Genomic DNA, 15,884 nt, shown 5'->3' with positions numbered 1-15,884 from the left:
CAATCCCACGGCGGCGCCGGCATTGTGTCTCTTATCTTCCACTGCAGCTTGATCCAAACTCTGACTGCTGTCGTGTTCGCCTTGATTAACAACCACGTGGCTGCAGAACGTCCCGTACCTTGAAATTGGATCTTGCCATTATCGGACATTGTGCGGGAACCGTGGTTGTGTAAATGCGCAGCGCAGACATTGCAGTATTCTTCTTTTTCCCCCTCTCCCGTAGAACCAGCTCCCGCCGTACGAGTCCCGCATCACCACAGCCAAGCTTCTCGTCGAGTGCGAGGAGTACGAGGTAAAAAGATGTGTGCTGAGCTCAAACATTTCTGCTGTGTTGTCGCCCTGTTTGGTTTTCGTGGCGGGAGGGCGGACAATCACCTTTTCTTTCCAGTGGATAGCTTGGAAGGTGGTAGGGTCATGGCTGGTCTTTATCCCCTCCAGAGTTCTCTGTCAATAATACAAGACTGGTATTTTCAGAGTGGGACAACGCTACTGGGCTGCATGAGGAGAGAAAGAACTTATAAAAACTGGAATGGCAGTCGGTAGAGCGAAGACTTCCACCAAGGTCAAACAATCAATTTCAATATGTCAGTCTGACTGAAACATCACGACAAGCTGGCCGATAGTCCAGTTCTGTAGTTTGGGGTGATGCCAATTATAAGTGGGAGCCAACTGTCACACACAGTATGCTTTTTCTCAGCTCAGCACCATCTATTTGAGGTGAATCAGCTGAACACTGGCCCAATCTATGTACTTCTTAACACCTGAATTTAAAAAAAAAAAAAGTCCTCTTTACCTTTATTCGGGTCTGTATCAAATTTGAATGTGTTCTTCCTTTCACATGGCACTCTTTTACAGAGGTTATTGGAAATCAGTACAATGGAACCTCTAGAGATAAATGCTGCTGAGGTTGTACAATGTGCAATTCATCCATCCATTCATTTTCTGTACAGCTTATCCTCACTAGGGTCGCGGGCGTGCTGCAGCCTATCCCAGCTGACTCTGGGACGAGAGGCGGGGTACACCCTGAACTGGTCGCCAGCCAGTCGCAGGGCACATATAGGCAAACAACCATTCACACAAACATTCACAGCTAGGGACAATTTAGAGTCTTCAATGAACCTACCATGCATGTTATTAGAATGTGGGAGGAAACCGGAATACCCGGAGAATACCCACGCCGGCACAGGGAGAACATGCAAACTCTACACAGGCGAGGCCGGATTTGAACCCAGGTCCTCAGAACTGTGAGGCAGACGTGCTAACCAGTCGACCACAGTGCCTATGGGCAATTCAACCAAATAAAAAAAAAATCCAATCAAATCTTCCTCCCATTTGGACAACCATCACATATCGTGTGAAACCTTAGTGTATGTTGCATAAATCTCAGTTCAGCAAGCAGTAATTCTCTAGTGTCACTGTACGTGTTGTTAAGCTGTTATGTAACTGTTTGTCTGTTTTACTATTAACATTGGTTAACTTTTTACCATTGCATCATAATTAGTTCTCTAAAAAGGTGCATCTCCAACTCGACTTTAAACTTGAACAGATGCTACGAATGTTAATATATTAGTTCAAAATTGCCTTCAGATTTATTAACGATTTTTTTGAAGGGAAGAGTAAACAGAATGAAATGAATTATTTGTGTTTCCAACATTGCCCAATAGTTACGAAATTCAGAAAAACCAGAAGTCCACAAGCTTCTATTCTATCAACAACTCACAACAGCTTACCCCAATTGCAGGGGTCACCAACTTTTTGGAAACTGAGAGCTTCTTCTTCAGTACTGATTAATGCAAAGAGCTACCAATCTGATACTCACTTCTAAAATAGCAAAATATTGATGTTATTCAATAAGATTAATAGGTCACCATTGATGTCACCATTAATTCATAAAATGAATGAATGATATTCATCTATGTGAAGACACTGATCATGTTAATATCTCACAGTAATTATCAACAGTGATTTAACAAGGGGTCGGCACGGTGGACGACTGGTTAGAGCGTCTGCCTCGCCGTTCTGAGGACCGGGGTTCAATCCCCGGCCCCGCCTGTGTGGAGTTTGCATGTTCTCCCCGTGCCTGCGGAGGTTTTCTCCGGGCACTCCGGTTTCCTCCGTAGGTGTGAATGTGAGTGCGAATGGTTGTTTGTTTCTATGTGCCCTGCGATTGGCTGGCAACCAGTTCAGGGTGTACCCCGCCTCCTGCCCGATGATAGCTTGGATAGGCTCCAACACTCCCGTGACCCCGGCTCAGAAGATGGATGGATTTAAAAAGGTTGGAACTAGATAAACATCAACATCCAAACCTTTATTTCTGTAAATCTCTGCAAGTGGTCACAGTTTGAAATGATCACTTCTATAACATTCCAAACAAATCAGTCTCCCATCACGGGTGAGCTATTTTTAGAAAAGGCCCACAGGCTACTAACGGGCTACCTGGCGCCCGCGGGCCCCATGTTGGTGACCCCGGTTCTAGTGATTCACGCTTAGTGGAGGTATAAATTAAGCTGGAGTATGAGTTGCTGCCACAATATCTTTATTACGCCACAGTTTCTCGCTTAATCACCCATCAATTCCCCATATTAATTACCATGATTTTTTTTTTTTTTTTTGGTGTACGGCTACACGCTTGTCGGTCCAGTGCAGAACATCACACTCATTAGTGTTTGAAGTCATTTTCTGTGATTTCCACCACGCTAACAGCGCTTCGGATATTTTCTGTTCTGATCCACCGATTAATTTGCGCTCACTCTTGTCGAGAGGTTTACGGTTATTACGGGCGGCGGCGGTGGGAGGGGAGGATGGGCTGTCAGGTGTATCAGCGAAATGACAGCGTTTCAGTTCACAGTTTCTGACATGTCATTTGTCTTCATCCGGCTGTCGATGTCACCAGCTGCAGACACTTGTCACTGCTTCATAAATAATATCATCAGTGTTTTCCTGTGTGAGCATGTATGCATTTATATTCATTTACACCTCCTCCACACAATTTTTGTTCTTCATCTGTTCCGCAATTTGGATGTTTGTGATAGAAAAATGAGTTTACAGACGGTGGCAATCTTTTATTATTGTCCGTCGTCTCAGTCTGGGACTAATCCTGATTGAATATGAACACACACACACACACACACACACACACACACACACACACACAGTCTCCCAGCAGACTATAAAACAATTCACAAAGTTTTCTGCTTGCACTTTGTGCTCTGTAAAGTTTTTAGTTTGAAGGCAACCTCCCAAGCAGGTTGCCAGAAACTGACAATTTGTCCATATTTTTCTCCATCGTGTGCTTTGTTTGGTCTTGCGGAACAGCGCCAAGGCTTTGAAATATAGTATCCATTTGCCAAAGAAGCATACTGCACGTCTAACGGTGCATTTTGGAAGAGCAACAGTGTTAGAAGAAAAACACCTGTTTGTTTTGAGCTCTTTGTCTAGTGGGTCCAGTTTGGCCCTGCACATTCCATCCACTAATGTGTTAGTTGGAATTGGGGGAAATGAAGGGTTTGGCAAAACAAGTACGAGAATCACAGCCAAATAAACTTTGGTGTATGACATTTATCTCAATAGTGATTATGGCAAAAGATTAAATTTCAATAAGTAATTTGCTGTTTTGCCACCTATTTAAAATGAGCAGTGAAATAGCAGATAGAATGGCATGTCTCTTTTTAAATAAAGTGTGTTAGTGAGGACAGCAATTCAACACCTTGAAACATCTACACCACTGAATGTTAAGTGTGTTACTTGCCATCTAATATCTGCCAAGGCTTAAACTTCATAGTTGTGAAAGCGTTCCATTTCGAAGATGAGTGCATTTAAACAGCTCAGAAACAACTGAGTGCAACGATTTGGCTAAGAAAGTATTTCATATTCCCTCACACCATGCAAGCTGTGACCGCAACTATTTTTGAATGATTCAATTTCAAGTCTACAAAAAACACATTTCACTAGTTTGATAGCGGGAATCTTACTATAGTAATAGCTCAAATATTGTAAAAAGAGTTGCATGATTGCTGCTTTTGAGGTTATGTAAGATATTGATCTTTGATGCCTAATTTCCGTCAACAAATCATTCAATTTGACTGCTTGTGGCTTTTTATTGCTTTTCTTTTTTTTTTTTTGCGAATGTTTTTTTTTTTATGGTCGCAGAATGAAGAATTAATGACTGACAGACAACAATGTGATAATTGTTTGGGTGGAGCACACTTTTGAGCTGCTTGTCTGGGTTTTAGGAGCATCCCGCTGGCCAGAATTGTCTTTTTAGTAGGCTACTTTGCAATATGGAATATTTTTTAAAAATGGATTTTAAAAATGTGAAGCCATTCTCATCTAAATTTAATATGAATATTAGGACTGGCTTCATTGGTGAATAGAGCTAGACATACATTAGAATGTTATGGTTGCTGCTCGACCCCCACATTGTTCTAATTCCAAAGTTTCAATTTTAACATTGCTACTGCCCATATACAAGTGTATTACCGGTACTACAAAAAAGGTTCATTGAGGAATGATGAGAGCGTGATGATAATTGAAGTTGCGGGTAACACAAGTATAAAAGGGAGTTAACTAATGTAATGTAAAAAGTAAAATCAATAAACAACACTACCTTTGCTAAATGATGAGTATGTTATAGTGGGAACATTGTCCATTATTTGGAAATATTTGATGGCCAGATGGAATAAATTGCAGTACACTGAATATGGTCAGTGTTAATCATGGCAAAATGATCTAATTATTTCTACTTTATGTTATCATGTTCAAGTTTTCATTGTGGGGAAAAAATGCTGGTGTGGTCCTTTGTATGTCTTCACCCCCCCTTTTTTTTTTCTTTTTTTTTGGTATTACAGTCACGGGCACCACTAATTCACCTCAGGCAGACAGTCAGACAGTCAGACAGACAGACGGTCCCCTGACAGCTATTAAGGTGTCTTTCAGCATATTTATTAGCTGATGGCTGGTTTCCCTCCTCTGCTCTTGTTTACTTTTTTTGTCATTGAACGTTTGTGTTCTGAAATGTAGCTCACGAAGGCATGCAGCTTGTACTTTCCAGTGAGTTAGACCTGCCATCGTTGGATTTATTTACTTAAGCGTTACTGTTTGTGTGTACGTGTGTGTGTCACGGATACTGTTTGCCCTCGCTTGTGGAGTCATTTGTCTTTCTCGACTCTCTGCTGCTGCACGCCGGTAAAATGGTTCTGTTAAACCAAATTGCCGCCAGATTGCTCAAACTGCACACAACAGCTATTAAAAATGAGTTCCTGCCAACTAGCGTTTCTCTTTTTTCTTAGAAATAAAGGTGCTTAAATAAAGAGGACAATGCGAACGTCGTGACTTTGAGGCGTGTGCATTTATCTTTGTGGTGCTGCTGATCGCTGACCATTTTTTCTGTTCTTTATGATGCAGGCTCATCTGCTCAGCAAGCGGCCACTCTCTCCCCCATAGCGGCGCATATATATTAGTCTTTTTGCTTGTTGTTGTTGTTTAGTGTGTATCTGAATCTTTAATCACGGGCCCCCAGGGTTGACCAATGTAGTTAGGAAGCTCGGCACTTGACGATGATGGAACTGTTATCGCTGCTCACTTATCGTAGCTCCCAGATATTGCTTGTTCTATTTTTGTTGCTCTAAAAAAACGCCTGTTCCACGGCCGCTTCACACCTAGACAGATCTTTGCTGTCATCTCTTACACCTCCCTACCTCAAATTACTGTGTCACAGCGTAGTGATATGACGACAGTCAAGCAGATATTTCTAAAACTGGGCATGCATCCATCTGTTGTCGTCTGGGATCAAGTGTTTTTGTTTTGTCTATTTTTAATTCGACATCAATTCATTAAAGACGGTACGTTTTCATCCGATAATTAGTCCAGCGATCACTCAACTGAAATGGGCATTTGTACACTCCTAACAAGGTATTCTCAATTAACCCCTCTCTCCCTCTGTGCATCCTGGCCGCACACCTCTTTATTGCCTCCGGAGCCGCACACGCTTAATGAAAATAAAAGTCCAAATAGCAAGAGAGAGGGCGGCGGAATTTATACGCTCTCCAATGAATAAGGATGCCATAACAAGACCTTGCTTATTGTACTTACTCTTTTGTGTAACTACAGTGTTGTGCGTGTGCGCTCTACATTGTACGTGCCTTTTATTCTTGCCCTTCTCCATGGGTGATTGGCTAACAGTCACCTCCAACCTGAAGTTGACAAAAATCAATAAATCATCACCTGGGGCCTCTCAAACGCATGCACACACAGCACAACCACAGGATCCACAGGAAGAGAGGGAGAGCAAAACAAACACAGCCTCCCTCCAGTCTTTTTTTTTCCCGTAATAGAACCTTCCCACTGCAACTGACCCAAACAATGACGTGCTATAGGAAAAGGTCACCCAACATTTGACTCCTTTCATAGCTCAAAGCGTCCCTCCAGGACGCCAAAGAGGACGATTTAGAAAAATACGAGCGAGTGGGGAGAAATGTGGACAACGGCTCACACTGCCATTTAGATTTATCAGAGAGCGGAGTGGCGAGCCGGGCGGAAACAAACAGTGGATTGACTCCAAATGTCATTAAAAAGATTAAAAAGGCTATCGGGCAGAGCAGCTAAAGTGGCTATTGACTGCACAATAAGCACTGCTGAGCGTGTCTGTCAATGGCTGTGCCGGTTGTCTTGTCTTTGTATCTACAGCCTTGTGTATACGGGATGCGGCTTGACCAGATGCTTATCGGATTCTTGGATCACTCGGATTGATCTGGCTGCCGAGGAGATTCAACAGACCGTGTTTGTGTCAGGGAGCGTTTCTGATTGTTTTTTTGTTTTCTTTTCTTTCTTCGAAAAGCTCTTTTCAGCTTTTCATTCTAATTGCGTCTCATCTCTGTCTTTGTTTGTGTTCATTAGATGGCAGTGGAAGTACTGGAGGGTCTTCTGGAAGAAGACGATGAGGTTGTTCAGGTAAGTACTTAAGCAAAGGCCCAGCAAATTTTCAGGATAAAAGAAAAACTACCTCACCTATACCTTCCCAGTTACCCACTATTACTACTACAGCATTAACTAGGATCTACAAACCTTTCTCTGAGGATTAATGATCCTAATATTTATTACTCCAAGTCTCGGCTGGTTATTCAAATAGGCTGGAACTATTTGTAAGCGTGGCGTCATTCTCATTTGTAAGTCTTATTTTTGGTCCACATATATCATTCCACTCTCACTGCAAAAGCAATTTGTGTTTGTTGAATGGCTATGACAAGAAAGTTGCAAAAGAAGTCGTGTTAGAGATATCAACAACTATTCTCAATTTTCATATTTCTCTGTACACTGCATTATTCATACGTCTTATCAGAACATCTTTTGCATCTAAAGATGCCAGGTAACTTGCAGGTGGTTTCTGGTATGTGCAATATGTGCGGCTGCACAGGGCGGCATTTCTAGGGTGGCCGCAACGTGTAGTGAAATGGCATCATGACATATGACTCATTGGTGTTTGTAAGTGAAATGTGCGCCCTCTTGTGGAGAAATCAGGCATCTTCGAGGATTTTGCTAATAAACTGAGAGGCTATCGATAAGGATGTACGACGTCTTTGTTGGTCGAAGATGTCTGTATTTTGGGGAGGAGCTAAAGTTAGCTCGTTGTTGTTAGAAAGTGACTGTTACGGCCGCTTGTGTATGATCTTGCTTTAGAGAGTGGTTAGTTAAAAACGCAAGCTAACCAGCTATGGAGGTCTCATTGCTTGACAATCGACGATTGCAAGTTGCAATGTTCTGTCCTTATTTTTTTGGTTCAAATTAATTAACATTACGTAATTATGAGAGGGGGTGGGGAGTGGTTGGTTTTGTTGGTGGTTTGGGTTTGCAGGTGCATGGGAGAGGCGTCAAAGTGGAATTTTTGCACAGTGCACCATTGAAGCCACTGAGAATAATCTAAAACTTTTTAATCAAATATACATTTAGAACATTGGATATGCCTGGATATGCCATAATGTACAACATTATGATTTTTCTCCACAATTGAACAGTTCCCAAGTGTCTTTATGTCTGTGACATTCTTTTGTCAAAATACTCCAAGCATTAAGAATTACAGCATATTTCCCCTCATTTTACAATCCTTGTGAAACTTAGCCGGTCTGAGGGAGTGGGTAGGATAACTCTCTCTGCCCTCTCTATGCTGGAACGAATGGTGAGTCTGGCTTTTGATACAATTACAACGGGGGCGGAGCTAGGGTGTTGAACGAGCCAAGCATTGACAAATGCTGGCAAGGTTTTCCCATTTGTTTGATCTGTTTCATTCCATCATGTCAAATTCAATCTATATTGGGCGACAAAAAGTAAAGCTGTATTTTGTCCAATGTCCAATAGATACAGTATAACGCAAAGCAAGGTAAATTTATGTATTTACCCCATTTCATACACAAGGTAACTCAATATTTTATATGATTAAAAGCATTTAAAAACAAAAAGTAAAAGAGATTTAAAAACAGAGTACAGAAAAATAATACTGCTTGCTAAAATGACTAAAAATGTACAGTGCAAGAAAGATCATTTAAAAAATGGAAATGCTCTAAAATGCTCAATCCATAGCATGAAAAAAAAAAAGAATAGTTTTTAACCAGGACTTAAAAAACATTGATTGACACTTGGGGCTGACTTCATATCTGTATTCCATTTGTGTGTAGTGACACTTGAGGCTAACTGCGATGGCTGACGACCAGTTCAAACTGTATCCCGCCTCTCGCCCGAAGATAGCTGGGATAGGCTCCAGCACGCCCGCGACCCCAGTGAAGGTCAGAAGACCACTACAATAGTCAAGTGGACTCAAGATAAAAGCATGGATTAGCTTGAAACATGCAACCCTTCTCTCTGGATATGTTCTTCAGCTTGTAGAATACTGTTTTATTGATGGATTTGACTGCTAAAAGTCAGATCGAAAAGTAAATGACTCCAGGTATTTACGAACAGCAATCCTATATCACCCAGATTGTTTTTGTGGCATGTTCCGTGCAGCATTCCTCCAATTTATTGTTTTTTGGTTAGTTTTGTAAGCAGTTGGCAGTCGAGCAGACAGATAAACCACCCACAGAGAAAACATTACCTCTTTGACAGAGGCAGCAATGGTTTTAGGAGATACTCCACTTGTGTTTTGCAGCCAAATCTAAATTGCAGTTCACTTCACAGGTCAGGTGCTGATATTGACTGCTGTTTCCCTCAGTTGTACAACCCAAATTCCAATGAAGTTGGGACGTTGTGTTAAACATAAATAAAACAGAATACAATGATTTGCAAATCATGTTCAACCTATAATTAATTGAATACGCTACAAAGACAAGATATTTAATGTTCAAACTGATAAACTTGATTGTTTTTAGCAAATAATCATTAACTTAGAATTTTATGGCTGCAACACGTTCCAAAAAAGCTGGGACAGGGTCATGTTTACCACTGTGTTACATCACCTTTTCTTTGAACAACATTCAATAAATGTTTGGGAACTGAGGACACTAATTGTTGAAGCTTTGTAGGTGGAATTCTTTCCCATTCTTGCTTGATGTACAGCTTCAGCTGTTAAACAGTCCGGGGTCTCCGTTGTGGTATTTTACGCTTCATAATACGCCACACATTTTCAATGGGAGACTGGTCTGAACTGCAGGCAGGCCAGTCTAGTACCTGCACTCTTGTACTACGAAGCCACGCTGTTGTAACACGTGCAGGATGTGGTTTGGCATTGTCTTGCTGAAATAAGGAGGGGCGTGCATGAAAAAGACGTTGCTTGGATGGCAGCATATGTTTCTCCAAAACCTGTATGTACCTTTCAGCATTAATGGTGCCTTCACATGTGTAAGTTACCCATGCCATTGGCACTAACACAGCCCCATACCATCACAGATGCTGGCTTTTGAACTTTGCGTCCATAACAGTCCGGATGGTTCCATTTCTCTTTGGCCCAGAGCACACGATGTCCACAATTTCCAAAAACAATTTGAAATGTGGACTCGTCGGACCACAAAACACTTTTCCACTTTGCATCAGTCCATCTTAGATGAGCTTGGGCCCAGAGAAGCCGGCTGCGTTTCTGGGTGTTGTTGATAAATGGCTTTTGCTTTGCATAGTAGAGTTTCAAGTTGCACTTACAGATGTAGCGCCAAACTGTATTTACTGACATTGGTTTTCTGAAATGTTCCTGAGCCCATGTGGTGATATCCCTTTCACATTGATATCAGTTTTTGATGCAGTGCCGCCTGAGGGATCGAAGGTCACGGGCATTCAATGTTGGTTTTCGGCCTTGCCGCTTACATGCAGTGATTTCTCCAGATTCTCTGAACCTTTTGATGATTTTATGGACCGTAGATGATAAAATCCCTAAATTCCTTGCAATTCTACGTTGAGGAACATTGTCCTTAAGCTGTTCGACTATTTTCTCACGCACTTGTTCACAAAGAGGTGAACCTCGCCCCAGCTTTGCTTGTGAATGACTGAGTAATTCAAGGAAGCTCCTTTTATACCCAATCATGGCACCCACCTGTTCCCAATTAGCCTGTTCACCTGTTGTCTGTTCTCCTAGTGGATATTTTGGCTTTCTCCCACATCTCAAAAACATGTATTTTAGTTGTTAATTGAAGTTTTTACATTGCCCATATTTGTGAAATGTTGAGTGTGACTATGTTGTAGTTTAATGCTAAAGGTTTTTATTGGATTATAGTGAAATCTCATCCACCAAGACATTTTGCATGCTCCCCACTTTGTAATTTTGAGGAATTCCCTTTTCTGTTCCAACATGATTATGCCGCAGTATGAACCATTTCCCCTGATTTAACACACACTGTTAAATCTCAAATCCATTTTAGTAGACACGGATAAAATTTGATGCAAAATAGCTTCTGTGTACATAAACTTTGTAGCACCTGTATAAAAAAAAAAAAGCGGCATTTTTAATACATTTTCAACTTTGTGTATTTGGTCACTTTAGGAAAAGTCTTCATATTTCTTAGTGAAAGAATTTTTGTTGCTGTCAAACGTCAAAAAGGGTAAAATTTAACCCGAACAGTACAAGGGTAATGCAAAAACTGAGAGGACACTTCAAACTAGTGATGAATTGCTTTAGCCCTGTTGGTGTGTGTGTGTGTGTGTGTCTGCACAAAGAGATGTCTCCTTTTCGCATATTTTTATTTCCTGCTTCCGCAGTGAGTAAGAAACCGCATGTTCATTACAGAGTGGCGTGAATGGCAGTATTTTTATGTGCGCTAGTAGGAACTCTGTCGTCCCTCTGTGCTTGGAATTCCCACAGTGCGCAATGCAGAAAGCGAAGGTGCGCCACAGAGTGTCAAAGAGCACCACAGTGTCTCTCCCACACTCCCCCTCAGGCTCAGCCTCCCACACAAATACATACACACTCATGCACAAAGCCTCAGCTGACAGATTGGGAGCAGTCATCAGGGGGCTGAACTTTAAAACTTACTATAGAGATTTAACTGTGACACTGCCTGCGAGCGGGCATTTGGCCAGTTGCAAATGCACACTCTCCAGTTTTAATGGGCAGAAAGTGTTTAGTCAGTTTGCACTGCACTTGTTATATTTTCCCTTTCTAATGCATACACCCTGTCCTCTGTGTCCTCTCTTATTTCTTGAAGTACAGTAGATAAATTCGCTCCTGCCGGCTCATCTCCGCTTCTGCTTGTCAGAAAGCTGGAGACTACTAAGGCAAAGCAGCACAAACGCCCGTTCCAGTTCCTCCTAGTTGATTCATGATTCTATTGTTCTTTCTTAAGCAGTGGCGTATGGGAGTTGAGATGGGCCTCCACTTTGAAATGACAAGCGTTTTGATTGACAGCAATGGCATTTATTTAATTAATTTATGTGTGCCTCTGTCTTGGATTGTTGAAGGGTAAAGGAGAGTCTCTGAAGTTCTTAATTAGACAGCTTGCTTGGCTGCATTCTTCATTTCTGGTTGAGGTTTTTAATCTTCATTTTATGGAAACTTTTCACAGAGGACCATCTGTTAAGTAGTTTATGCTTGTATGTGTTATATACTTTGGCTGGCTATTATTCCTTCAAATTATTTTCTTTCTTATCTGATGAGTATGCAAGAGATGTCCAAAATTGTAGCGTCCTGCAGTTCTGACAAAGATTTGCTGGAAAAGTGCACAAAAAAGTCTGAGATTGACCCACGAGTGGCAAATACGTGATGATGACCGGAGAACCAATAATTAGACTTTACACTGATTTTATCAGCCTTATCGGTATCGGCTGATAATTAGCATTTTATGCTGATCATCTGATCGGCTTTAATGTCATAATTCGCCGACCCTATCAATCCGCAGAAGACATTTACTCTGCGTCGCCATCGTGCACAGTATATTTGAATCCAAAAGCTAGTTTATTTTTAGTCTTTTTGTGTGTCTTTTGGCATAATCCTTTAAATATCTGACGGCCAATAAAGTTATTTAAAAAAATAAATAAATAAATAAACATGTCGGCGGTGTGGAACAGACAGCACGTCTGAGACAGACAACACGTAATGCCCGGCTCAGAATACAAGACAAATTTGCTCTTTCAAGATTGCACTATGTCAGACTACTCCAATAAAACCTTGTGTACCACCGCATCCCGTTTTTTACAATCCTCGGGCTTTATCTCGTCAACGCAAACCCGACCGGATACACTCGTTACTGTGGCGACGACAACGAGTGGATCGCGGCGACTATATTATGAGGACAAAATGGGGGGAAAACGTGTGCTCAGGACAGGAGAGGACGTTCGTTTAAGGCTTGCTTGAGGTATTTCCTTGATTGGAAATGAAATCCTGCTGGTGCTGCAATCATGAGAGCGTTGCAAACACTTTATCCGGCACTGCTGATGTTCTGGTGAGTTTGGCTGCAGGGGGCAGCTTCCCACTCAGCATATTTAGCAGCAATTCCGAATCCAGCATGGCACAGCTTGATGTGTTTGTTAGAGAAGTGGTCGAGGGGCACTGCACTTCTGCCTTTGCCCTCGATGAATAATGCCAATATTTGTGTTGTGATGCTCAAAGACAGGTGGGCGTTGATCTTTGGCCTCACATGAGTGAGTCTCACACACACCTCCAAGTATATAGAGAGTAGAACTTGATGTTCAAAAGGTGGAGGACCCAGAATGCAGTACATGTGATTATGTACACAAAGTTTCCTCTCCAAGAATATACCTGCTTTGCACTGTAACAAGTTTGTTCCATTATCAGCCCCATCAATCCCTTTGCTACAAGACTTGAGTGTGGCTTATGATTTTTTTTATGTTTTTTTTTTTTTTTTTAAATTTAAGATGCTGCTGCTTGTGCTACATTGTCACTGGAGGCCTTGCTGGGGCTGATACTGACTCTGGTAAGCACAGTAACTTCAGATGTAATCCTATTTCCCCAAAGTAAAGATAGTGTCACGACACGGTGCAGGGCTGTACGTATTATTATTCACTCCATTATGTCAGCTTCCCAGATTTTGCTGAAGTATAACAAAGCGTAATATATGTCTTCTTCCTCACAGAATTTTTTGACAGTTTCTGCTTGATCAATTCAAATGAAAATGGGAGAGTCTGATTATTGCAGAAGCTGTTTACTCGATATAACAGGCAGCAGTTTGATAATACATTGGATTTGGAGATGTCAGTTAAATTTTTTCTTCTTTTTTTTTCTTTGCGCATTCTTTGTGAGTGCAAGACAGGTCACACTCTTATTTGGAACTTTTTCAAATTTTGTGTGTTTGTAATAGCACATTCACTCTCAACATGGGACACATTTTTCTTTTTTAATTATTTCTTAAATGTTGATCTAATTATGAAATGCTTTCCTCATAAAGTCCATCACATTCAAAAGACAGTTAATTGCATTTGACCTTATTGCAACTTGATTGTTCTTTTCAAACTATTATGGTACATACGCAATTAAGGGCCAAACCATTCATACCCTGAGATCATTTCAATATGACAATGCATTTGTTATTCTAGAATGTATTATCCATCCATCCATTTTCTGAGCCGCTTCTCCTCACTAGGGTCGCGGGCGTGCTGGAGCCTATCCCAGCTGTCATCGGGCAGGAGGCGGGGTACACCCTGAACTGGTTGACAGCCAATCGCAGGGCACATAGAAACAAACAACCATTCGCACTCACAGTCATGCCTACGGGCAATTTAGAGTCTCCAATTAATGCATGTTTTTGGGATGTGGGAGGAAACCGGAGTGCCCGGAGAAAACCCATGCAGGCACGGGGAGAACATGGAAACTCCACACAGGCGGGGCCGGGGATTGAACCCGGGTCCTCAGAACTGTGAGGCTGATGCTCTAACCAGTCGTCCACCGTGCCGCCAGAATGTATTATCATGTACAAAAAAATATTAGAATTAGTAATATTCATTAAAGTTCATCAAAAGACACCAGGAAATATGTTATATCCCGTTGGCCATGCATTAAAAGCAAATTATTAGTGTGCCAAAAGGGTGGATGGGTAGGTGGTGATGACAAATAATAATAATAAATATGCGAGAGCATCCTGTGTAATGTTGTCTCAGAATGAACAGAAACATGTTTATCAATGAGTAAACTTTTATTTACTGCCTCAGTTACTGTTGATGATCTTCGAGGCAAAGTCCAAAGAAATAATTCCACTGTCAGCTTAATCATTTAGTATTATCCACCTAAATGTAGGACGAAAAACACTCACAACATTTAGCAAACTATTGTAATTTTATTCCTTGATGAGTGGGCAAAATAGATAGTTGGCTGTCTGTCTAGTAAGTGAAAGATTGCAGGCTGGAGCCAAGCCTGATCGTGAGCTTGTCAGAGTGACCTTGGACAAGATGCTTGCTCCGTAATTGCTCCTTATCAATTGCTAGGAACCATTTAAGTGCAGAGAAACTGGAGAGACACCTTTTAAGTACAGCCCAAGCTAGTTTCATTTATATTATGCTCAGATCATTCAGTATTAGTATTATTCCTATGTTTTCCGTTCAATCTCCATCCAGTGACACTACAAATGTTTTAGTGCTGGGTTTATTTTCAGGTGGCCTGAGTCAAATCCATCCATCCATCGATCCATCCATCCATCCACCCATCCATCCATCCATTTTCTGTACCGCTTTATCCTCACAAGGCCAGTGTTTCATTATTCTAAATTTGAAAAGACCTGCACCTTGAGTACTATAGTATCATAGAACATTCATTAATTGCGAACATACTGTAATGCTAGCGGTAAGTGCTCATATCCACACTTCAGTAAATTGCCGTTGCACAGACTGGAGTGTGACTGTGTGTGCCTTTTTAAGGGCTACTATGGAATTAAAAAAAAAAAAAAACATAACAATTGAGATTAGTAGTGTAAATAAGTAGATAAAAGGCAATAGCTGGCCATTTCACCAAATAACTATGAAAGTGGTTCGATGTGGTGACAAGGGTGTCTTTTTATAATTTAGTACATCCAGAAGCATTTTAATTGAAAAGTGCTGTCGCCGTAAAAGCGGGATTGTGGCAGAAAATTGCAGGTGCCCTCAATGTGAAGGCACATCTTGGCTCCACATGAATACGGCAATCATATTTTTAATGCGGCACCGCGTTGTGCAAACATTTTCCGCTGATGTTGTCGTTTTTGTGTTCTCGTGAAGACCCTACAGTAAATGCCTCTCATTATTTGCCACTTTATGTATATTTGTACAGTCAACAGCCACAGAAAATGATGCTATTTTTCCAGGGACTTGATGCCCGAGGGAGTGGGATGTTACATGCCTGTTTAACATCCTTTACCAGGTTTGTTGTGCACCTGTAATTTAGTATAGTGGTGCCTCTATAAAAATGATTATAATAAAAGCAACAATATGTGGCACTTTGACCTTCATTTTCATGTTGGTTGTACACTGGCTTGAAATGTGCAGAATTTTGT

At 41.3% G+C, this 15,884-nt stretch overlaps 1 protein-coding gene across 1 annotated transcript in view; it reads left to right on the top strand.

The window, feature by feature from the left end:
- The window catches only part of si:dkey-12j5.1 (uncharacterized), a 31,731-nt gene that overhangs the window by 4,343 nt on the left and 11,504 nt on the right, over positions 1 to 15,884 (top strand). The window contains exons 8-9 of the mRNA XM_061675760.1: positions 224 to 292; positions 6,895 to 6,948. Of these exons, the coding sequence (XP_061531744.1) occupies positions 224 to 292; positions 6,895 to 6,948 (123 nt within the window). The remainder of the gene's footprint in view (positions 1 to 223; positions 293 to 6,894; positions 6,949 to 15,884) is intronic.

This window comes from Phycodurus eques, chromosome 4, assembly GCF_024500275.1.
Source record: "Phycodurus eques isolate BA_2022a chromosome 4, UOR_Pequ_1.1, whole genome shotgun sequence".
Classification (NCBI taxonomy): domain Eukaryota; kingdom Metazoa; phylum Chordata; class Actinopteri; order Syngnathiformes; family Syngnathidae; genus Phycodurus; species Phycodurus eques.
The sequence above is the reverse complement of the archived record's forward strand: the minus strand, read 5'-3'. Positions and strand labels throughout refer to the sequence as shown.